This window comes from Rhipicephalus microplus, chromosome 5 (genome assembly GCF_043290135.1).
Source record: "Rhipicephalus microplus isolate Deutch F79 chromosome 5, USDA_Rmic, whole genome shotgun sequence".
In the NCBI taxonomy this organism is placed as follows: domain Eukaryota; kingdom Metazoa; phylum Arthropoda; class Arachnida; order Ixodida; family Ixodidae; genus Rhipicephalus; species Rhipicephalus microplus.
The window spans coordinates 63,517,592-63,541,164 of record NC_134704.1 but is presented as its reverse complement, the minus strand read 5'-3'; the positions used below and the strand labels follow the sequence as shown (position 1 = coordinate 63,541,164).

The following is a 23,573-nucleotide window of genomic DNA, read 5'->3' as shown; positions in this document are numbered from 1 at the left end:
AGGGTAAATCGCGACCCAGCCCACTTGCACCTTCGTGAAATGATAAGCGGGTGAACAGATATCTGATTTCCCACATTCCGCAATCACAGTCGTTAGCATCTTATTAGCGAAGGCTTTGCGGAAGTGTTGCGCGCGCGATCTGTGAACCTGTACGTGTCAACAGTCGCTGAGCATTTTCGTGCACTCCTAGGACGTGAAGAAACACAAAGATGCCCGACAAGAGGAAAGTCAGCCCCGTCAAAGATTTCTTCGCCGGTGGTTTCGGCGGCATTTGTCTCATATTCGCCGGCCACCCACTGGACACTATTAAGGTGAGTGGAACCAAACACTGGGATCATTCCTTTCTCTTTTATTTCGGTAGAAATACGACCGTGTCACGCGATGCCGACCTATTGGATGCAAGTGCCCGTCTAAAAGGGTGTTCTCACGAGTGGTTCAGTTTTCTCGTAGCGAGCGCACTTATTCACTACTCGCTGATGAAGTTCGGCGCGCGCGATGGCACCCCGAAACACGTGGAATAGAAACACTTGTTGCGGCAACAAACGGTGGCGCTCCCCCGCCGCACAGAGCCGAAAGGGGGGCTGCAAGCAATCGATCGATGAAGCCACGGGAACGTTGGACATGCACTGCATATCCCTTCTAGCTTGCGCACCTTATCGCTGCTCTGCTGGTGTCGTTATGAACCGAAAGGTGGTTGCCGCTTTCCTTCGCCCTCTCTTAGCGTTACAGCTTCGATAAGACGTACGCTATCGTTTTTTGTCGACTCTCTGAGAAGAGGAAGACGAACAAAAACGGCTGGCCGTTTCATTCGATGGCAGCGCGTCTTGATTCGTGCGATCAAGTCGCGCTAGCTAATTCTCCCGCGAACTACCGTGCGAATAGAAGTTTGAGTCGGTTTCTACGTAGCTGCGCCTGTGACATTTCATTCCGAAGGCACTCCGGAGAAAGACTGATCTGCGCTCGGTAGCACAATGGGTACGAGAAATAAAGTGAGCCCGATCAAGGACTTCATAGCCGGCGGTTTTGGTGGCATCTGCACGGTGGTCTCTGGACACCCTCTAGATACAATCAAGGTAATTTTGGCTGTGACCGTGCATAATGCATTGTCACATCATGAACCTTCTGAACGTGTTTTATATAGTGGAACGTGTCATCAATGGGAATGGTCATGCACAGCATTGACAGTCCATGGTTGCATGATTCGTTTGCGTGTTCTCCATCCACTTGATCATTGTCATTCAAGCACATGTCATGTGTTGAAAGCCATGCAGAAGGCTGCTCTATATCTGATCATGCAGTGGTTGGCATACGTGCAAACATTAACTATTTGTTGTGCATATGCAAACGTAGAAGAAACACTTGTAGAAAATACAATAAAGCGGTTTGTCCTGCCCTTTTCCTCTGAACTTTATGGTGCTACGTCCTATATCTTAGTTTAGCTGTGTCTTGCTTTATCTGCACTTAACATTACAGATTTCTGAAAGCAGGGAACTCGTTGTGCTTAAAGCTCATATGCAAACGTAGAAGAAACACTTGTAGAAAATACAATAAAGCGGTTTGTCCTGCCCTTTTCCTCTGAACTTTATGGTGCTACGTCCTATATCTTAGTTTAGCTGTGTCTTGCTTTATCTGCACTTAACATTACAGATTTCTGAAAGCAGGGAACTCGTTGTGCTTAAAGCTCATTAATACTTTTGTGTTGGCAAGAGCTAGCAGGCAGTGGTTGTATGCAGTAAAGTGCTGCATTGTACTTAAGACATTCCTTTGTTATGACGCTCAAAGTCTGCTTAGGAACTCTGAAATCGACACATTGTGGCAAGCAAAAAGTTTACATTTCTGACTATGGTGTGGGGCATTCTCTCAAATATTTGTCATCTGAAGTCATATGATAGCAAGGAGACATAGTACACTTGGTGAAGGCCACTTAAGTGCTGCATTGCTTTGTTTTTTTCCAAAGATATTGTCACTTATAATTTAGAAGTGTGTTTAGAAACTGTGTTCTGGGAATATCACTTTCAATGACAGTGTCGTTTTGCATGCCATCTAGTCTGTTGTGACCTCTGATTGATCCCTTTGAGTGACGTACAATTTCATTCTTGTGATGACTAAAATGACTACTCGCACACTTTTCCACAATCAAGTGATCAGCGTGCACCGAAAGTGTTACTGTCTACAAAAGTAACTCTCACGATGTGCTCTTAGATGGTGTGTTGCAAGAAAGAAAAAAAAAAGTGGTCTAGTGACAAATCGCCTAAAAACTCAACATAATAGTCCAGTAATTATGATTGGTCGAATACAGACCAAAAGCTTGCAGGCTTGGTTCCAATCCCAGTGGTTTCATTATGACGAAAATTGGATTTATCAATGGGCATTCACTATGCTAGGTGCATATTGAAAAACCCAGGTCTTTAAAATTGATACGCAGCTCTATACCAATGTGACTCCTTGAAACCACTGGGCACAATTTTTTCATTACTAGAACTTAACAGCGGGGCTGATTGATTGTTTTTGAAATTGATATTCCTCCACAATTACCAAGATCAGAAATACCCCCATCATAGTGTCGCGATGATCTGGCAGTATGTATATGATCGAATCATTCACCATTCCTTGTCCTTGAAGACAGGAACATATTTGAAAATGGGCACGCAGGGAGGGTTCTCTGTTATCACTGTCGATTGAAAATGGTTTTGCACAAATGCAGATTTACGGACGCAGCAGCACTTAATCCGGAGGGTGCAAATCTGTAAGTGGTGGATATACATGACCCGCAAGATAAGGCACTTAATGTGACAACCAAGATTCTCCCTCCTATTGTTTCAGCACTAGTGTTGATTGCCCATCAGGATGCAAGTTTGTGCAAAGAAGTAACTCTCACAACCTTTGCTCTTAGCCCTGATTCTGGTGCCTTACTGCATGTGCGGTGTGGTGGTATCATTGGGACCGGTGCAGGAGTGTGTGCATGCATCGCCATGTAATGTTCAGAGCAACCATGTTCTTTTTCAGTGGAGTGAACAGACCGACCTAAATGTCAAAAGTGTTCGCACTTATAACATCATTATGAATAAACATTCAGCTTAGTCTTTTTATTAATGATTTTGAAATTAGCTATCACAGCAAGAAAATTAAACCAGACTACTAATGCTCTTACAAAAGTAAATTAAGTACACGAGAAAATTGAAATATTGTTGCACAGTATGTTGATTTATTCTACCATTTTTGTCTGGTTGTGCGACTGGGCTGTGCAAACTGCATAGCGAAAGAGTGTTTTATACAAGACAGCCTAAACTTGGTCATAAATTGTTGCCATCATACCCTGTTGCAGAAATTGGGTGGAAGGCTACATTGTCTAAAAAATAAGTATTCACTACACAGTAGGCCAAGTTCAGGTTCCAATGGCGGCCTGTCCGGATCCAGAGATTCTTAGCACCCTCTGCTGCGTGGCAGATCTGACCGCCGCCGTGGTCAGTTGCTTCGCAGCTGGACTTGGCAACCTGAACTTGGCAACGTTTAATGCTAGAACCTTATCTAGTGAGGGAAGTCTAGCTGTACTATTCGAGGAGCTAGAGGGTGTTAAATGGGATATAATAGGGCTCAGTGAGGTTAGGAGGACAGATGAGGCCTATACGGAGCTACAGAATGGGCACGTCCTTTGCTACAGGGGCTTGGCAGACAGAAGAGAACTGGGAGTGGGTTTCCTAATTCACAGAAACATAGCTGGCAACATAGAGGAATACTATAGCATTAATGAAAGGGTGGTAGGTATCGTAATTAAACTGAATAAAAGATACAAGATGAAGGTAGTACAGGCTTACGTGCCTACATCCAGCCATGATGACGCTTCAGTTGAAAGCTTCTATGAAGACGTGGAATCGGCAATGAGTAAGGTAAAAACACAGTATACTATAGTGATGGGCGACTTTAATGCAAAGGTAGGGAAGAAGCAGGCTGGAGACCAGGCAGTAGGAGATTATGGCGTCGGTACTAGAAACGCCAGAGGAGAGCTACTAGTAGAGTTCGCAAAACGCAATAATTTACGGATTTTGAATACCTTCTACCGAAAACGAGAAAACTGCAAGTGGACATGGAGGAGCCCTAATGGCGAAAATAAGAACGAAATAGACTTTATAATGAGTGCACACCCTGGAATCGTGCAAGATGTGGAAGTGATTGGCAAGGTACGATGCAGTGACCATAGAATGGTACGGTCTCGAATTCGCCTAGACTTGAAGAAGGAACGGCAGAAACTGATACGCAAGAAGCCAATAAATCAGCTAGCACTGAGAGGGAAAGTACAGGAATTCAGAGTGTCGCTGCAGAACAGGTACTCGGCTCTTAGTGAGGAAACCAACCTTAGCGTAGATACAATGAATGATAATCTGACGAGTATCATTACGGAGTGTGCAGTGGAAGTTGGAGGCAGGGTAGTTAGACAGGACACTGGCAAGCTTTCCCAGGAAACGAAGAACCTAATTAAGAAGCGTCAAATCATGAAAGTGTCAAGTACAACAGACAAAATAGAACTGGCAGAGCTTTCGAAGTTGATTAATGGACGCGATGTAAGAAGGTATAACATGGAGAGAATTGAACACGCTCTGAAAAACGGAGGAAGTGTCAAAGCATTGAAGAGGAAACTTGGGATAGGCAAAAGTCGGATGTATGCACTAAGGAACAAAGAAGGCAAAATAACTACCAATATGGATAGGATAGTTAAAATAGCGGAGGAGTTTTACAGAGATCTGTACAGTAGCCGAGACAACCACGACCTTAATACTATAAGAACTAGCAGTAACCCAGATTACACCCCACCAGTAATAATAGAAGAAGTCAGAAAAGCTTTGGAGAGCATGCAAAGGGGCAAGGCTGCTGGTGAGGATCAGGCAACATCAGATCTGCTGAAAGATGGAGGACAGATTGTGTTACAAAAACTAGCCACCCTGTTTACGAGGTGTCTCCTGACGGGAAGGGTACCAGAGTCTTGGAAGAACTCTAACATCATCTTAATACATAAGAAAGGAGATGACAAGGACTTGAAGAATTACAGGCCGATCAGCTTGCTCTCTGTAGTATATAAGCTATTTACAAAGGTAATTGCTAACAGAGTAAAGAAAACATTAGAATTCAATCAACCAAAGGAACAAGCAGGATTTCGAACAGGCTACTCAACAATTGACCACATTCATACTATCAATCAGGTAATAGAGAAATGCTCAGAGTATAACCAACCCCTATACATAGCCTTCATAGATTACGAGAAGGCGTTTGATTCAGTAGAAATATCAGCCGTCATGCAGACACTGCGGAATCAGGGTGTTGATGAAGCATATATAAACATCTTGGAAGAAATCTACAGGGGATCAACTGCTACCATAGTGCTTCATAAAGAAAGCAACAGAATACCAATCAAGAAGGGTGTAAGGCAGGGGGACACAATTTCCCCAATGCTATTTACCGCGTGCTTACAGGAGGTTTTCAGAAGCCTAGAATGGGAACAGTTAGGGATAAGAGTCAATGGAGAATACCTTAGTAACCTGCGCTTCGCCGATGACATTGCATTGCTGAGTAACTCGGGGGACGAATTGCAACTCTCATGATTACGGAGTTAGACAAGGAGAGCAGAAAGGTGGGTCTTAAAATTAATCTGCAGAAAACGAAAGTAATGTACAACAACCTCGGCAAGGAGCAGCGCTTCGAGATAGGTAATAGTGCACTTGAAGTTGTGAAAGACTATGTCTACTTAGGGCAGGTAATAACCGCAGAGCCGAACCACGAGATTGAAGTAACTAGAAGAATAAGAATGGGGTGGAGCACATTCGGCAAGCACTCTCAAATTATGACAGGTAGTTTGCCACTATCCCTCAAGAGGAAGGTATATAACAGCTGTATCTTGCCGGTACTTAACTACGGAGCAGAAACCTGGAGACTTACAAAGAGGGTTCAGCTTAAATTAAGGACGACGCAGCGAGCAATGCAAAGAAAAATGGTAGGTGTAACCTTAAGAGACAAGAAGAGAGCAGAGTGGATTAGGGAACAAACGGGGGTTAAGGATATCATAGCTGAAATCAAGAAGAAGAAATGGACATGGGCAGGGCATGTAGCGCGTAGACAGGATAACCGCTGGTCATTAAGGGTAACTGACTGGATTCCCAGAGAAGGGAAGCGGGTTAGGGGGAGACAGAAAGTTAGGTGGGCAGATGAGATGAAGAAGTTTGCGGGTATAAATTGGCAGCAGCAAGCACAGGACCGGGTTAACTGGCGGAACATGGGAGAGGCCTTTGTCCTGCAGTGGACGTAGTCAGGCTGATGATGATGACACAGTAGGCCAATCGAAATTTCAATATTTATTTGAATTATTTCAGTTCTTATTTTGTGACTTTCTTATGTTTGGATGCATTGAAAAACACATTTATCTCCTTCAAAGGCCTCATTCACATCAAGTCAGATGCTTTTGAAAGGTTTCCATTTGTATTTCTCATTATACTTTAAATTTTCGAATAAAACATTTCAAAGATGTGTAGTGGGCGATTAGAGACATTGCAGTTTTAACAGAGGACTTAAGGATAATTGTGATCACCTAGTTTTCTTTATTCACCAGCAAATTCAGCTGTCATGTTGTTACTTGTGAGGTAGTTATGCGTCGGTAGTAAACAGAAAATAGAATCTTTCAATAAAGACCTTTGGAAAATTGGCGGTGGTGCTGAGCTTGCTTATAGTTGTAATAGTTGTATAGTATGGATCAAAGATTGGACATATAAACATAGATGATGGAGCTGTAGACCACATGGCGATGTTTGTGAGAGTGTATTGATATTAAACTCCAGTCCGCTCTCGTTAATTCAAACTCGAAGGGACCTCTGAATTTAGTTTGAATTGTCAAGAAGTTTGAAATGTCAGAAGTTTTCAGATAGATGACACTGGATGAGGTGACACCCACATTATGATTGGACATTGGTTTTATCACATTTAAACATTTTTTAAGTGTTTTTATTCCATAACTACATGCAGTAAACAGAAAGCAGAGGTTTAAAGCCTGCATCTTATTGGCCATTTACTGCTGATCAGACCTTTTTTAATAAATTGTGAATTTCCAACTGTTTTATTGCTATATGTATGTGCCTTCATCATAAAGCTCTCTAAACTAGTTCAGAAGCATAACAGTTTACCATGTGTGTGCTTCGTTTAAAACGTTTGTTTACTTGCAAAGCCTTTTTTGTTGAAGGCTTCAGGTGTTTATTTTAAATTTTTAGAGTGTTAGGGTTATATAAGCACAAAAGTATTTGAATAGTAGTGGGAAAGCAGCAGCAGCAGGTGCGAACCTGCAAAAAGTATGAATTAACCAAATGATGGAGCTTGAATTAAGAGGCCTTTAAATGCTTTGTAAGAATAGAGGGCCAACCAAAAAAATTAATTTTGTTTGAATTAATCAAAAGTATGAATTATAAGAGTTTTAATTATTAAGAGTCTACTGTACTTCTCTGCTGTACACACACACATACATAAATGGGGGAAAATGTCTATAAGTGCTGCAAAGCATACTCCTCTAGCATATGGCTTTATCTTCACCTTCCGCAAAAATGTTGGAAATGAATTTGGTAAGTGGATCGTTTGACCTTCTATTGTTTGGCTGAGAGATGTGACATAGTTTTTTTTTTTCTCATGCGCGGAAACGGTCTAAGAAAATGTACATTTAAAGTCTATCAGTATTGTGTCCCAGCTCCAAGTAGACCTCAGTATGGCCGAGTCAAATTTTTAGTGGTAGAAGGGGGAACAAATTTTTCCTGCACTTGTTCAGTCTTATCATTTACTCAGCTTTATTACATATGTGATCACGAATGCATGCAAGGAAATTTACCGAGGTAGATGTCATTGAAAGAATGAGTTTGGTCCCTTTTTTCATTTTTTTTTTCTTCGACTGCAGTTAGGTTGCAGTGATGCAGCATTGCAGCTGTAAATCTGAGATAGCAGTTCTTATTTATCATTGGAAAGAAGTGTTGCATATTAAAGAGCAGCTGAAACAAACTTTGTCTTCACATTGTGTGTTCTGTGGCTCCCTTCAGCATTTTAAATGTGACTCAACACTGATTAAATGCAGCACAGCCTGTTCAGTAAGGCCTCTTTTAGGCTGCAACTTTGCACAGAATTTTGTGCTTTCAATTTTCGACGATACTTGGCCGTTTCTTCACAGCCATACAAGGTTCAAGATGTCTTGCGTAAATTGTGAGCGGTGAGTGACCCGACAGATGTTGAGATAAATGTAACCGAAGGACTGTTGGTCTAGATATGGTCCAAAGCAGAGATAACATGTGGTGTCCGTATGAGATTTGGTGCCGTGCTCTATCGCTTGTACAACAAAACCTGGGATTTGGTTTCATATGCGTTCCAGATGATGCAATGTCGTGTTGTGTGTGCGCGCACATTGCGTGAATTTCTTTTCAAGCAATTAAATATACATTCTGCTGTAGATAGAAGAGCAATGCCTTTGTTTTAAGAATATGGATGGCCATTACTGATGCCGTTGCTGGTAATTTGTTTTTTATTTGTCTGCATCTCTGTGCATGTTCAACAAGTATAACATTTGGAGATGTGCCAATATTGCTAACTTAACGATCACTAATGATGTTATGTTCTATTTGATTTGGTCTTTGAGTCAAATCGTTTCTCTTTCTGAATAGATTAAAAAAACTTCAAAATGTTAGTTTCGCACACTCAGGCACAAGATTTGAGTAAAAGCATGATAAATTTGTTCCTGTGCACTCAGTATAGACATTAAAAAAATGAAGACGTTTGTGGCCGAGTGGACTATGTCAGTCAATGTGACATACTTTGCCAGTTATAAAACAATCGCACCCATCATCAGAAAAGTGCTGTCTACACATGGGTTCCTAGTGTGCCATTTGTACTTTGCAGGAACATTTCAAGACATGCACTATAGTGTCAGGAACTTGGTAGTGTTAAATGCTAGCATCTGAAAAGTCATTCTCGAATTATTACGAGAACAATAAGAAGGGTATTCTATATGGGACAAAATTGAATCCTCTTATTGTTTGGTTCTCATTCAATTCATCTAAAAAAAAAAGCTACTGTCCTCACACTCATAAGTGTTCTCTTATCCACATGCCAGGAAGCCTCCTTGTAAAAGAGGCCCGCCAGAAACACCAACAATCGTCTATGTGCTTGACCCACAGCTAAATGAAGAACTAGTTATCCAAGCCATGAAATGGTTCTGGCATTAGAAAGTTCTCACCATTTCTTGTAGCTGCTACAACACCAACTTCCTAAATAGTGTACGTGTTGTTTGAGGAAACCAAATGTAAAAGTGGGAAAAAGTCATGTAAGAAAGGGAAACTGCAGGGAATGCAGTAAACAGTTTATAGTAGTACATCTGTTGACAGCGTAAATACACTATTTTGATGCATGGCAGACCCGTGCTTATGGTGTAGCGGTAATCACATCCGCCTAACAAGCGGAAGGTCCCATGTTCGATCTCTGGCACGCACATGTTTTTGCCCCGCCGCGGTGGTCTAGTGGCTAAGGTACTCGGCTGCTGACCCGCAGGTCGCGGGTTCGAATCCCGACTGCGGCGGCTGCATTTCCGATGGAGGCGGCAATGTTGTAGGCCCGTGTGCTCAGATTTGGGTGCACGTTAAAGAACCCCAGGTGGTCGAAATTTCCGGAGCCCTCCACTACGGCGTCTCTCATAATCATTAGGTGGTTTTGTGACGTTAAACCCCACATATCAATCAATCAATTGATGCATGGCAGACTAAAAAAACTGGATTGAATGGTAGGCATACTGTAGTGTGGTGATCTGGCTCTATCGGCAAAGTGTACAACTGAAAAGAAAAAAAAGATTGTAGAAAATAGACGAGATAGTAGGGATCACAGTGGGGATGGAAAAATAGGTGTAATAAGGGATTTAGAGTTTAGAATGTGTAATATCAGCCCAGAAATAATGGCACAAGTGCGTGGTAAAGTCTTCCTACTGACCAGCTACCAATACTCTGAAGAATGTCCGTGCGAATATACTGGCAGTGAGAAAATGTGGTGACATTACAAATTAGCCAAAAGCAGCAAAATGATATAAGGAAACAGCAAAGTAACATAATCGTGCATATATAAACCCATGTTAGGAAGCAGAGAATGCCCTGCAGAAGTGGCAAGATTGGGGAATAGACTGGGATAAAAGAAGGCGAGCCTTTATAAAGCCTTCTAAAAGAAGTGTAGCTCAGATGATGACTATCATGGCTGTTATATAATGGTTGTGTAGTGCAGTTAGGATCCATGCACACTTATTCGGAGACAGATGGTAGCATGTATGAGCTCATATCTTCTCTCCTTGCTGCACAAATGACAAAACCGTTTTTGTCATTCTCATCATACTTTTTTTCACAAAGGCTCAACTCTATTAACTTACACCATTGTCGAGGTAGGAAACACAATATCCTCACTTGGTATGTATTTATACAACATTAAGCAGCGTGGTTCCACTTGCTTGCTGGTGAAGAGTGTGACGAAACGTTCAGTTAGTGTTTGTGCAATTTGGCTCAGTGATTTCGTGTGTCGAGCCTGTGGTTCGGTGATTTGGTGCATGTGGTTCGACGATGAATCATATGAGTGGGTGCTTGCAGAGTGGAGGTCGTGGAATGCATAAATTGCACATCAGTAAGCTGTAAATTTCTTCTGTACAGCTGCTTTTAGGATTGTTGCAAGATTTGTGTTCACAATGCTTTGAACAGTGTCAATACTTCACTGATAACATCGCCCCGCACACACACACCATTCTCATATGCCCTATAAAAGAAATGATCAGTGCATACTTTAATTTCTCATTGTATTGGTGGCTATCAATTTGTTATGAATAAGTTGACAGGACAGCAATGAAACTGTTCACTGAAGGCACATGTCTGCCAATAAATGCGGCCAGATGCTGCCGAATAACTTAAATCACATCATTTAAGTTAGTGGTAAGTTTTTGTTCTCTAGCAAAACAGTTGCATCTCTTTGCAACAGGTACGACTGCAGACTATGCCGAAACCCGGTCCCGGCGAAAGTCCGCGCTACACGGGCACCTTTGACTGTGCAAAGAAAACCACAGTGAGAGAGGTAAGTAAAGAACATTTGCACAGCTGTCATTTGAATGGGAATGTCACTGCAGTCAACATATTGACAAGAGAATGAGTCCTCATTTGGAGGTCCTCTTCAATTCCTTAATGTTCCCTGTTCAATGACTTTTTACTGTTCGAGCCTCCATCTGCCCCTGGATGTCTGCATTGTTTGAATTTATACGAGTGTGTCACACTCAAAGCTTGCTTGTGTCACTGGAACCAACACTACAGCACCTTCACGATCTGCTTGAATGTATTTCACTAATGAGAACGGTCAATAAGTTAACTCCAGTTTTTTCTGTGCTAAAAACTTCGACTCCATCTTCGTGTGAATAGCTGTATGAAGCCAACAAGTAAGGAAGCCAAGGAAAGCGTGGATCTTCGTAATTTGTTAGCTTTGCGTAGCTGTGTCTGACAGAAAACAAGATGCATGATCCATTTCCATTCTTTTGAACATCTGCGTAGTTCAAAGAGCTTTTCAGGTCATCAATCACTTCAAGAGCATGTCTGCTGTTACGGTTTGTGTCATAAACATGTATAGCTAAACTTCAGGCATGCTGTTTTTCTCTATTTTTTAATGATAAAGGTGATATGTAGCGCTCACATAGTTTCGTGAACCCTTGCATGGCTGTGGTAATAACAATAGCTTCAACTTTATTCATACTGCACATAAAAAGAGAAGAGTCTTTTCTTTATGTGTCTTGCCAAGCAAACCTGCACAATGCATGTATGCGTAAAAGCATAAAACAGCACATTCATGGAATACATTTTTTTTGCGGCTAGAGTATCTATGAAGCGAAATGAACACTCATGCATATTATCATTAAACTTCACTCACTACTCGCTAGGCATTTGGTCCATAAAACTTGCAAAATACCTTTCATGAGTAGTAGAGGCTTGTGGTCTCCTGCCTTGTTGTGGTTCCTGGGTGACTTCCTTTCTGAGATCAAAAGTGAAAAGTTCTTCTAATCAAAGTGCTTGAATTTTCGTCCACTGGTGAGATCTTTTGTTCAGCATTCACCTATTTCAGTACGCTTTGATGCAATGGTATGCCTGCGGTAATTGTATTTTCGTGCCTTGTAGGGTGTCCTTGGTCTCTACAAAGGCATGGCTGCACCTCTCACTGGAGTGACGCCCATGTTTGCAGTCTGCTTCTTTGGCTTTGGCATCGGCAAGAAGATTCAGCAGAAGCACCCCGAGGAAGAGCTCACGTAAGCTGGAAAACAGCATGGGCGCTTTGCACTGAAATGCATGATTGTTCTTCTTCTGGCTGCTGGCTAATACAGTAACATGCACCATGGTCAACGCAAAGCGCCCATCGATGTGTCGCAACCTCCTTGAATGTTCTTGCCGATTCTGATCACATTGTGTTCACAACACAGAAGTGCAGTAAGGAATGAGTGCAAGCGATAACACTAAAACGTACAATGAATCATCAATAAATAGTCAAGACATTAGATGCAATGATCTGATTTTTGACAACCCGTAACTATGCCTCCTGCTATCATTGTAACAAGGCTGTCATTTGCTTTGCTGGGCACAAGTTTGCCCAACAAAGGGCTTGTTCTTGAAAATACATTTTGGTTTGGCGAATTATTGACTGTCACAAAGGCATAGTAATGCTTGATGGTGGTGGTGACACTTAAATATGGTTTGATGTAATGTGATAATAAATTTTAAGGATATGAATTTATTTTTGGCCACCTGGTCTTCATCTCTTCCTTTGCTGCTGATAGGTATAGTCATTGGAAGAAAAATTGCCTATGAAAGCAAGCAAAGCAATCACAACCGTAATTGTCAATTAGCATCTCGTTAAAATTTCTATTGTTAGGTGGCAGCCGCTGTCTATGTTGCGGTTAGGGTTGTTGCCCTTTGTTATAGGGCTGCTTTCTGTGAGGCCTGCATGGGCACATGGGCAGGCACTTGGAATAATAGCCTACAGCATATGACACTATTACTGAAGATTCTAGTGTCTACAGCTGCATAATGTGCTTGCCAGATAGTTGCTTTTTTTTAGACAGTTTGAGGTGCCGCCAAAGTTGTTTTTTTTTACTCGTGAGGCCATTATCTCCTCTAAGGATAACAAAGCAACCTTACTAGATTTAGAAAATGGTCTTATTTGGTTCTAGGAAAAGAAAAAAAAGCCAGTATAACTACACAAAATGAATGCGAGAAAGATCGCTTGTAAATTTGGTACAATTTTTGTTAGCTCTTTTTTTTTTTCAGTAAATAAAGGGCGCCTTTGTTTAGATCGGGACATTTTATTTCTTTACTATTACTATTATTATTATTACCACCACAATCATCAACATTATTATCAATAATTGTTGAAGTTTAGTGTCCCAAAACCACCATATGATTATGAGAGACGCCATAGTGGAGGGCTCCAGAAATTTCAACCATCTGGTGTTCTTTAACATGCACCTCAATCTAAGCACGAGGGCCTCAAGCATTTTCGCCTCCATTGAAAATGCAACCTGCAGGTCAGCAGCCGGGTGCCTTAGCCACTAGACGATTGTGGCAGGTCATCATCATCATCATCATTGCTACTACTACTAAATTATTATTATTATTATTATTATTATTATTATTATTATTATTATTATTATTATTTTACTTCTTGCCCCTGTTCGAATGTGGCTGCTGTAGCGTGATGTTCAAGATATGATGTTTAGCTTGGCAGTTAATTGACATAGTTCATTATCTTTTGCCTGCAATCAAAATTCGTTTATGAATGTTGGGTTTGCATCTAAAGCTGAACCTGTGGCATTATGTGACTGTAAGCTGTGAGCAAGTTTTAGTGACACCTACTTAATTGTGCCTGAAACTACATGGTACGCTTGGCACCCATTTTGAACTTGCCATGCGACAGGGTGGCATAATTAATTAATTTTTGCACATTTGGTGAATTCAAGCATAATATCATGATTACTGGATTAAGAGCCACTACGGTTTTTTTTTGTGCCTGTTGTGTTGAGAAGACTGATTCAATCTGTCGCTTAATGCATGTCGCGCAGGTTACCGCAACTTTTTTTAGCTGGCATGCTGTCGGGTGTTTTCACAACAGCAATCATGGCCCCGGGTGAACGGATCAAGTGCCTTCTTCAGGCAAGTTGTGTTGTAGTTTTGTCATTTACGTAAAAGAAATAACGCATTCAAATAGAAGTTTAGAGGCATGTGCAATCCTGAAACGATGGAAAAATTTTGAAATCTTTGTTCCGAGGATTTTTAACGTATTCAGGGCATATGAAGAAGGAAAAAGGCAAATTGAATTCAGGTACATGATATGAAATGCAAGTTGACCTGTGCCTGTTATTGTGAGATAATGGCCAGGTATATCAGCAGCATTTTCAGAGCACAAAAAGCACCAAGTCGTGCAAATACTGATAGGCTTATGGCCAATGTGTAGGCATACCTTCAGCTCGTAAGTACGTACGTGTAAAAAAGTTAAGTTGGTAACTGATCTCAGCGCAGGTATTCAGGAAATAAAGGCATAATAAATACTTTATTACTTTCTCACATGCAGAAAAGACAAAGATGTAAAGCAAGACTGCCGGTAAAGCGAAATCTTTCTGCATTCACTGATTCTTCTCGGCACCATATAACAGCTTAGCATTGCACTGGTCACTTCATATTTTTTCTATCTCGCTATCTCACCATCGTCATCCATTAATCTTTCTTTTCCCCTTTCCCCTCCCCCAGTGTAGAGTAGCAGGCTAGAGCAAGCTATGGCTCAGGCCGACCTCTCTGCCTTCTGTAAATAAACCTATCTCTCTCTTTTTTCGCAACTTCTGCAGTGCAAAGGCATTATTATACAAAAGGGGAGAAAGCATGACAAGGGCTGTAGTTTTCCTCATAGTATATTTGCTCCTTATAACATGAAGTGTTTCATAAGTTCAATAATCTATATTGTCAGCAAATCTCTGTGATATCCATGGCCAAATTTACTGAAAATGATGGTGCGGAGTCAATGTTCATATCCTTTGTATCCTTGAAAGATAAAAAGTTCGTCAGGGCCATGCATGCTTCTATAATAGCAAAGGGGGAGGGTTAGAGCTTGCTTTTTGTGCTCGATCAATATTTACTGTACACTCTTGGACCTGTAGGTCCCTAGGGCCCTTCCTGTAGATCGGCCAGCACGTGCAGTCGAACCGTCTCATCGTATCAAGATTCATTGTCCGTGGTTTTTGCTAAGTTCCTTGGTGTATGTACTCTTTCTGAAAGTCTGGGACGATAGTGAGGAGCTGAACGAAAACGACCATTGGATGGAAGCCCTAGGTGCATGTGTTTTTATAAGAGTATGCACAGTGTCACTAAAATGCTTCTCCCTCAAAGATTTGAATGCCTACCATGCAAAGTGATTTCCTTTAAGTTTGACTGCGAGTATGTAGAACTGATGTTGAGTAGGCCACTCAATTCCTGTGAAAGACATGGCAAGAATTTTTCACCATCTAACTTTATTCTTGTGCTTGGTCTTGTAAATTTTGTCATGCTTCATTGTCTTGAACGTGTCAATTGCACATTAAATTTTTTTCAATTCACCTTGCCTCTCTTTGCTAGAAAATCACGTGCCTGAAATTTTGCAAATTTTCATTTTCTTTAGAAGATCTACAGTTCAAAGGTTATTTTTCTCACACACTGACTTCTTTAAATATAGCTTTTATCTTTTAACCTTTGAAGCTTGGGATTCTTTAACTAGTAACATGTGCTAATTAACATTCGGAAAATTCTTGCAGGCCTACTCGTAAATGTTTTTGCTTGTTTCCTTTGATTCTTTGTATTGCTTGCCACTCCTGCACTGCCAATACATAAATAGGCAATTAAATACATAAAGAAAAATGACACGATGTGAACGAATGCCTCTTTTGCCCCCTGACTCTGGGGACGACAGGTTCAGCAGGCCCACTCAGACCATGGAGGCAAAGCCCGGTTTGCTGGACCTGTGGACTGTGCCAAGCAGCTATATCGCGAGGGAGGAATCCGCAGCATCTACAAGGGCACGGCGGCAACTCTTCTGCGCGGTGAGTTGCAGCGAATTCTCCAGCACTTCTCACGATATAGTGTGTAGCTTCTCTAACCATGTTGGGCCTAGTACTTACTAATTCTGCCACTGAGTGCGACAAGATTGCTGGTAAAATGCCCAATTTTGCTGCATAGAAGCCGCAGTAAAGTGGAAATAACCATAAACAAATGATGTTCGCCTGTGGAACTTTCACTGCAGTGACCCTCATGGTCGAGTTGATTTTTGAAGCTTTCAGATGTTAAAATCGGCAATGGTTGTGTTTGAGAAGATGGATTCAATCTGTCGCTATTTAATGCATGTCGTGCAGGTTACCACAGCTTTTTTTATGCATCAATCAGTGATGTCTGTGAATGAATCGCATCATTGGTTTGTAAATCTGTCTTCTAATCTCATTAATAGTGACATTCCTGGCTGGGGGCTGCTTTTCCCTGATATTGTTCAGTAGTGGTTGTGGTAGTAGTTCTTTGTGAAACCTCTGTCAAGCCTCGCACTTTTTTCTTTGATACTGACTGCGCGCAGCTTCTTTAGCTTTTCCATAGTGCGCTTTGGATGTTAAAGGGTCCCTCAACCACTTCCGGTATTTTTTCATAGATTCCAAGTGAGCTCATACATCATGTGCAGAAAACCGGAACGATCAATGACGACACGCTTGACATTGTTACAAGCCGCGGGGGCACTACGAATGAATTATTGACGTGTGTGATGTTCCCTCAACCACTTCCAGTATTTTTTCATAAATTCCAAGTGAGCTCATACATCATGTGCAGAATTCTGGAACGATCAACGACGACACACTTGACGTTGTTACAAGCCGTGGGGGCACTACGATTGAATTATAAGAAACAATCCAGTCTCCTCCCTGGACCCTTCTGGCCTCCCTAGTGACGTGTGTGATGTTCCGAAATTAATCTGTGATGCAAAGCGTAAGTCTCACTGCGATTGGTTGAAGAAGAACCTACAACTTCCGGTTGATCTGCAAGCAGCTGCCCGCGCTCGTTGTTTTTGTTCGTCATGTTGCTGTGGCGATGGCTCCTCATCTCACGTAGAGGTGCTCTGGCATGGCATGTCACCGTACAGATCTATCATGTTGGCGATCTTTTGAAGGCATGCGTGCAAGACAGGGCTTATACTGGCACTATTTGTAGAAGCACAAGCCGGTACGGCAACAGTGGTTAACCAACAAGCACGCAGCAATCAGAAGCAGATGTGTTTCAAGCAGCCTGTCAGCAAGGATGTACGCCACACGAGATTCGGAGCTGTGAATTTAAAGGGCTAGTTTTTGGTTTTTGTTTGCGGTATAATGCATCTGAGAGCATCAGACGTGTTATATGAAGGTCGCAGGTTCAGATTATGCTGGTGGCAAGTCATCGTTTGGTCCACTTTTATTTCTTCACATTTGCATTACAATTACTTCCAATAACAGCCCCTATACTTTCCCTGGCATTATTGTTTGTTAGTTCTCATTAATACACAAATTGAGAGGGACACTAAGAGAGGAGGGCAAATGGCTTTGGGAGAGGAGCCCAGTGGAGGGTTGGAAGGAAAGAGCGAAAGAAGCGATCACTGTGTTTCGATCATCAAACGTGTGTAACTCTGCTATTACGGCATCATTTCGAAACATTCTCACCACTACGTGTTCATTGGGGACTCGGGCACAACGTACGCACCACAACTACATTTCAATGTCTTGGTAGTTTAGGGACCTTTTAAAGGGGCTCTGCAACATTGATGCTTGTGATGCGCTGCAAGGCACAAAAAAACGAAAGACAGCATAGCGTAATACTAGTCACCCTGTGTTGTCTCTGGTTTTTTCATACCTTGCAGCTACATCACGAGCATAAACACGTACCCAACTGGCCCCCATTGCCACCTTATTTGCTCTGCAACATTTTTTCAGCATGGTCAGAAAAATTTGCCAATTCGAGGCTCCTGAGAACACGCAAGCAAAATATTATAGTGCAGCATGTGGCCGGAAATTTGCAATTTATTCTCGAAGTCAGCTAGAAATCGTCCCCTCTTCTTTCGAAAATGATGCCATAAACCCAAATGACCGCACCATAAACCCCAAGGCCATGGCCATAAGCTGACTGGAATATCGTGAGTTGCATAGTCACGAGCCCTTGTGGATGCTGCTCACACTTAAGCCGCACGTTCGAAGGTCATCACATGTGCTAACGAATAGGATGCATCTTCTTGCCCCTTTATCATTCTTTCGTAACAAGAGGAAAGAGAAAGCGCTTAAAGCTTGCGAAAAGTCGCTGTAACTCCGTTCGTACCAGACACATTCCAAAACTTTTTGAGGTGGAAGGTTCGTTAGGCAATCAGCCCTTTTAATGAAGTTGTTCGATTATATTACTGAAAAAGTTTTGCAGGTCTTTTTTAATGAGAGGGTGAAAGCAGTGATAATAGAAGGAAAAGTGGACATCTTATTCACTTGTGACATTGCCGCATCTCTTCATGCCAAGAAGCTTGGATTTCCTTCGTGCCTTTCCTTCCCGGAGTAGCTGCATAGCTTGTCCTTGTCTGCTTGTCGTCCTTGTTCTCCACCACGCGATATACATTGAACATGAATCACCAAGAGGCCCAACAGTCCATTTGGAATAGCAGTAAGGGTGTGATGTCCTCTCAGAATAACCGCCGTTGATACATGAGCCTTTTTTCAATAAAACGCTGGTCGTGTATCTGCTCTTGGTAGTATAAGCACAATCATCCTCGCTCAGAATGTGTAACGTACTGAGTATTGCATTTTGTTGTGTCCAGATGTGCCAGCCAGTGGCATGTACTTTGCGAGCTACGAGTGGCTACAACGAGTGCTCACACCAAAAGGTGGCAGGTATGCGTTTTCAAACCTAACTTTTGTCTCTGTGAAATGTAACTGCCAAATTATTTAATCTTTTATCCCCATTTCTTTTTGCTACAGGTCATAATGGTGGAGGAAAAATTATTGGGAAACACATAGACAATGGCGTACTGTCAAACTTTGATATAATGAAATCTGAAATGTTAATGAACTAGTACTTTCATATGCAAATCTTAGTTCTATTGAAAGCCATGTTGGTCAGGCCACAATGACTGAACTATAATGTCACTTTTTGCACTATGTCCTTTCTTATGATATTGTGCTATAATTTTTACTTCTTAATTTTGAATCAACCCCGAAAATATGTTTTGATAATCCACTGGACAGTTTGCCGCTGCCCTTTGTAACAGGAGCAATAAAGTTTCTGATTATACATCAGTCCGTGCTCTCGTGGCTTAAACAATTACCTGATAGTATGCATTTCTCCACTGTCCAGCCGCTCGGACCTGAGCGTCAAGGTGACCCTTTTTGCTGGCGGCATGGCAGGTATCTTCAACTGGATGGTAGCCATACCGCCCGATGTGCTGAAGTCGCGGTTACAGACAGGTAAGTTCGCGTAGTTGTGAACTGGAAAGTGATGGTTGTGGTTTGAATTCCTGCGAGTGTCGCCCATCTGTATAGTGTATCAGTGGGCTGGAGGGGAAGCAGGTGGCGGTTTAGTCCTACAACAGTGTGGTTTTCGGTGTACTGGTTCGCCAGAAGGGGCAACCAAGCAACACTTTGAAAATTGACTGTACTATTATGGGCTCTCACTCAACAAAAGTTGATGATCCCGTTTCACATTGTTACTGAATGCTGTGTCACACTCACCGTGAATACATAGGAGTTCAGGCTCCCCAGAACTACCTGTTCTTGTTCCTTTAAAACTGCATATAGTATGCATCCCAGTGCATGAGCAGAAACACGTGTGCATAAACATGCGCACTCGTGAGGTTTTGAAAGCGCTCTTCATCAACATGAAAAGTTATAGCTGTGTAAGCAAGGCCTCAATATCGCTGTACGGCACAGAAGTGTCCATTTTGATCAATAAAGTGCGTTAGAACGTGATGTTCTTCGGCGCATCTTCGCAGCTATGTTCAGTTTCCCTATTTAACCGAAGCTCTACAGTAAAAAAAAAAGTTCAAAGTTTGCACTCGGCCTGTTTAAGTGTTCCTTCTTTGTGGTGTCCTTTCTTTTTTAGCGCAAGTTTTTCCTGCATAGAATGAACCAACTAGCCTCTCAAGACTTCCTGATCGCCTGCAAGAATACTGCCTTTGTTGTTTGCTCTAAAGAAATGGCTGGTGATGCTGTCTTTTATGAACGTGCTGTTCAGCCTTTGCGACTTCATTTTACTCTTGTGTGCAGCACCTGAAGGAACGTATCCCAACGGCATCAGGGATGTGTTCCGTGAGCTTATGAAGAACGAAGGTGTCCGTGCCTTGTACAAAGGTGCAGCACCGGTCATGCTCAGAGCTTTCCCTGCAAATGCTGTAAGTACTACATACAACCTGTTTCAAAGGCCTCGGGTAAAAAAAAAAAAGTGGCAGATGTGCTTGCCGACTTAAACTTCAGCCACTGCATTCATGTTTCGCATTGGTGCTTTGTTTCATTCATAACAAGGGTCTAGTTCTGCCAGACTTCATGCCTTCAAGTAGTATGTAAGAGATTATTGGTTAGCTGCCAGCTGTTTGAATGTACACATATGCCCTATAAAGTGCACAGAGGGAAGACTGCCACCTCAGCTCAGTGGTATAGCATCGGAGCTTCATTCGAAGGTCGCAGGTGGAGTTCCTGCCGGTGGCAGATTTCATCCTCTTTCCTCCCTTCACATTTAAATTACTATGCTTTCAATAACATCCCGTATACTTTTCTTGGCATCATTGTCTGTTAGTTTTCATTAATAAAGTGTGCATATAGTTTCTCTAGCTACCTTCGGCTGTTTTAGCACGATTGACTTATTATCCTGCCTCGAGTGAAGCCGGAGCCACACATTGCAATGCAGGATACTATTATACTTGTGTCACACGGACGCGTTTGAAAGGCCATTAAGTCGATGGCCATCGAAACGCTACAACTCTGTCAAGCTCGACAGAGTTGTCGCACTGCCACACGGCAGTTTTCAACGGCCGTTGAGTGATTCAGGTGTTTCCCGCAAAAAACTTCGCGGCGCTGCAAGTTTTTATTTTCGTTTTCATGCCATCCTAAATAAAATCCTATAAATCTTATACTAGCATTCCACTTCTGCTGGCGTAAATCCATTAGGCGGTCTTTCCGGATATCTATCACAAGCGCCCTTTCTTGCTCTCGCCAGGGCTGGTGCGGCGCTGGCGTGACCTTTTTCTTTTTTGGCGGCGGTGCACACGGCAGTGTGTTTGCCATATCAGACAAGCACAAAAAGCTCGCTCGGCCGAAAAAAAAAGTGTCTTCACCACACGCATGCACACACACACACAAACACACACACAACACACAAATGAACAAATAAAGTGCTAAACAGCTCTTCAAGAGTCGAAAATAAACACGAGGAAATGAAAAATATAAAAAGAACACAGGAACGTAGAGAGCAAAAAAAAAAGAAAAAAGAAGGAAGCGACCAATATGGCGGCAGGGACACACTAGCGCTAGGGCAATGATTTGCCACCTTATGGTGGCATCCTAACGACGATAGCGAGCACGGATTCGGGCGAGTGTTGCGCTAGAGCAATTTGTACACTCCAAATGACACAAATACTATAATAAATAACTTCTAACGTCCATACACACTATTTTCGATGCATCCTCGTTAATTTTTTTTTCTAACCCCAAGAACGAGCACACTTGGAACGAGAGGGCGCGATTACGCCGTTTCCGCTTCCGCTGCTCGATGTCCATTGAAGTTTCAATGGAGTTGTGAGGTACTTCATCGACTCGATGGGCCATTGACTGAATAGCCTTCGAAACCGTTCGTGTGGCAGCGCTTGCATGCCCGTTGACTCAATGAACCATTGGTTCAACGGCCTTCGAAACACCTGTGTGACACGGGTATCAGTGATTTTGTCACCCCTCTATTGCTAATGATGTCACACTAATGCACCTGTAACACCAGCGTAGTGCAGCACATTCGCTGCACAGACACATAAAGTTGTTGCTAAAAAAAAGTTCAGACGATTTGATTTAATCTCTGGGCTTAGAGTACCTAGTCAAACTCTGTGCATCAGGCACAGCACACGGGCACACGCCTTATCGGGTAGAAGACAACACACCTTCAAGAACATCCTATGTACAAGCATATATGTTAAAATACGACATGCATATTTTTTTTTTGTCAGTGGTTTTCCGGAAAATTTCCTTCATGTAGGCTAGCTTGTTGAGAAACTGGGTCAATTTCACAATGCTGATGGCGTGTTGTTGAGTTGCTGTTAAGTTGAATGCGGGCGCTGTAAAGTACTCACAGAAATACTAGGCCAACGAGTTTGGAGCGTTACGTGATTTGTCCTTGTTCATGTCAGAAGATGGGTATCCCGAAATGTGCCCCAATGCTGCATGGATCGACTGTGATGAACATTGGCACGTGGTCAGTGCTGTAATTTTCTTCGCTTTCTTCGTGCAGGCTTGCTTCATGGGGTACGAAGTCGCCATGAAGTTTTTGAACTGGGCGGCACCCAACCTATGAAGGGAACAGCTGTGTGTGAGAAAAATCTTAGTCCGAATGCTCCCTTGTGCAGTGAAACCGGTGGGCTTTTCCCTCGTGAGGCCATGAGTTACTGTACCTAAGTCCATCCAGTGCTGTACATATAAGCTCAAAGAACGCGTTTTAGACATGTTACTGTTGTTTGTTAGCGCACGAATCAATGTATGCCGAGCATATTGATGACTGCAAAAGTTGTGCGTTTTGTGTGAAGCTAGTGCTCTGGTTTGTGTGGATATTTATTGCTGCATTGCCGATTTAAAAGACTACATGAATGCCTATGAAGAAGGTAATGGTAAAGTTCTTGGTTTTAATGCAGGTGCAGTTTTTCTGCGTGTAACAAACATTTCAGGAAAAAAGCATTATTTTTGGTTCTAGTGGCAGTATGCAAGATGGTTCAGTCAAGTACATAGAGAAAGAACAAAGGCTAGCTAGCTGCATAGAACTCTTGGTTGTACTACAACACTCAAAGTACTCTCAAGTGCCCAGACTCTCTCTCATGTCTTGGCAACTTTTTCTTTAGATGGTCCATCACAGTGGAACATGTTGTTCTGCAAGTCCAATAGTCAACGGCATTCAGCAGCTATTTCTTAGCGAGCACCACCACGCCGAACCGGTGCATTTTTACGTATTTGAATTTTATGCCGTTGTGTTCTATGACGTGCACTTCGTATATTTTCGAGGTTATTTGCTCAAATGCAGGTTTTAGAGTGCTAGTGTACACTGGGACCACACTTATTTTTGTTCCAGGAATTGAGTGGTCATGGCAAAAAGATGTTTTTCATACTTCTTTATGAGAAAAAAAGTGCTTAGCTAATTGCCTATCTACATTGTTGCATTCCAGCATGTCGATAAGCCTCCTTCCTGCGTTCGAACGCCATGTGCAATAATACGTGTCTTTCGAGAACTGCTTAAGCCTGTCAATATTCCCACTGCTAT

At 42.3% G+C, this 23,573-nt stretch overlaps 1 protein-coding gene across 3 annotated transcripts; it reads left to right on the top strand.

Moving 5' to 3' along the window:
* The first annotated feature begins 48 nt into the window (after window positions 1-48).
* Window positions 49-22,948, top strand: colt (carnitine/acylcarnitine carrier protein colt, mitochondrial). 3 transcript variants are annotated; one of them, XM_037425378.2, is made up of 9 exons: window positions 49-311; window positions 11,011-11,103; window positions 12,189-12,316; window positions 14,123-14,213; window positions 15,997-16,126; window positions 18,889-18,961; window positions 19,425-19,534; window positions 20,333-20,457; window positions 22,557-22,948. In XM_037425378.2, the coding sequence occupies exons 1-9, from the start codon at window positions 210-212 to the stop codon at window positions 22,617-22,619; spliced, it is 915 nt and encodes a 304-aa protein (XP_037281275.2). In that variant the 5' UTR covers window positions 49-209; the 3' UTR covers window positions 22,620-22,948. The 3 variants fall into 3 exon arrangements, with proteins under 3 accessions (XP_037281275.2, XP_075751720.1, XP_037281276.2); XM_075895605.1 differs by lacking the exon at window positions 49-311 and adding an exon at window positions 543-690; XM_037425379.2 differs by lacking the exon at window positions 49-311 and adding an exon at window positions 840-1,073.
* Window positions 22,949-23,573: the final 625 nt, after the last annotated feature.

Bases quoted from the DNA above. Each gene is read 5' to 3' on its own strand.
- colt (XM_037425378.2), top strand. From the start codon at position 210: ATGCCCGACAAGAGGAAAGTCAGCCCCGTCAAAGATTTCTTCGCCGGT. The intron at 14,214-15,996 runs GCAAGTTGTGTT...TGGGGACGACAG, and splicing joins GGATCAAGTGCCTTCTTCAG to GTTCAGCAGGCCCACTCAGA. The intron at 18,962-19,424 runs GTATGCGTTTTC...TCCACTGTCCAG, and splicing joins CTCACACCAAAAGGTGGCAG to CCGCTCGGACCTGAGCGTCA.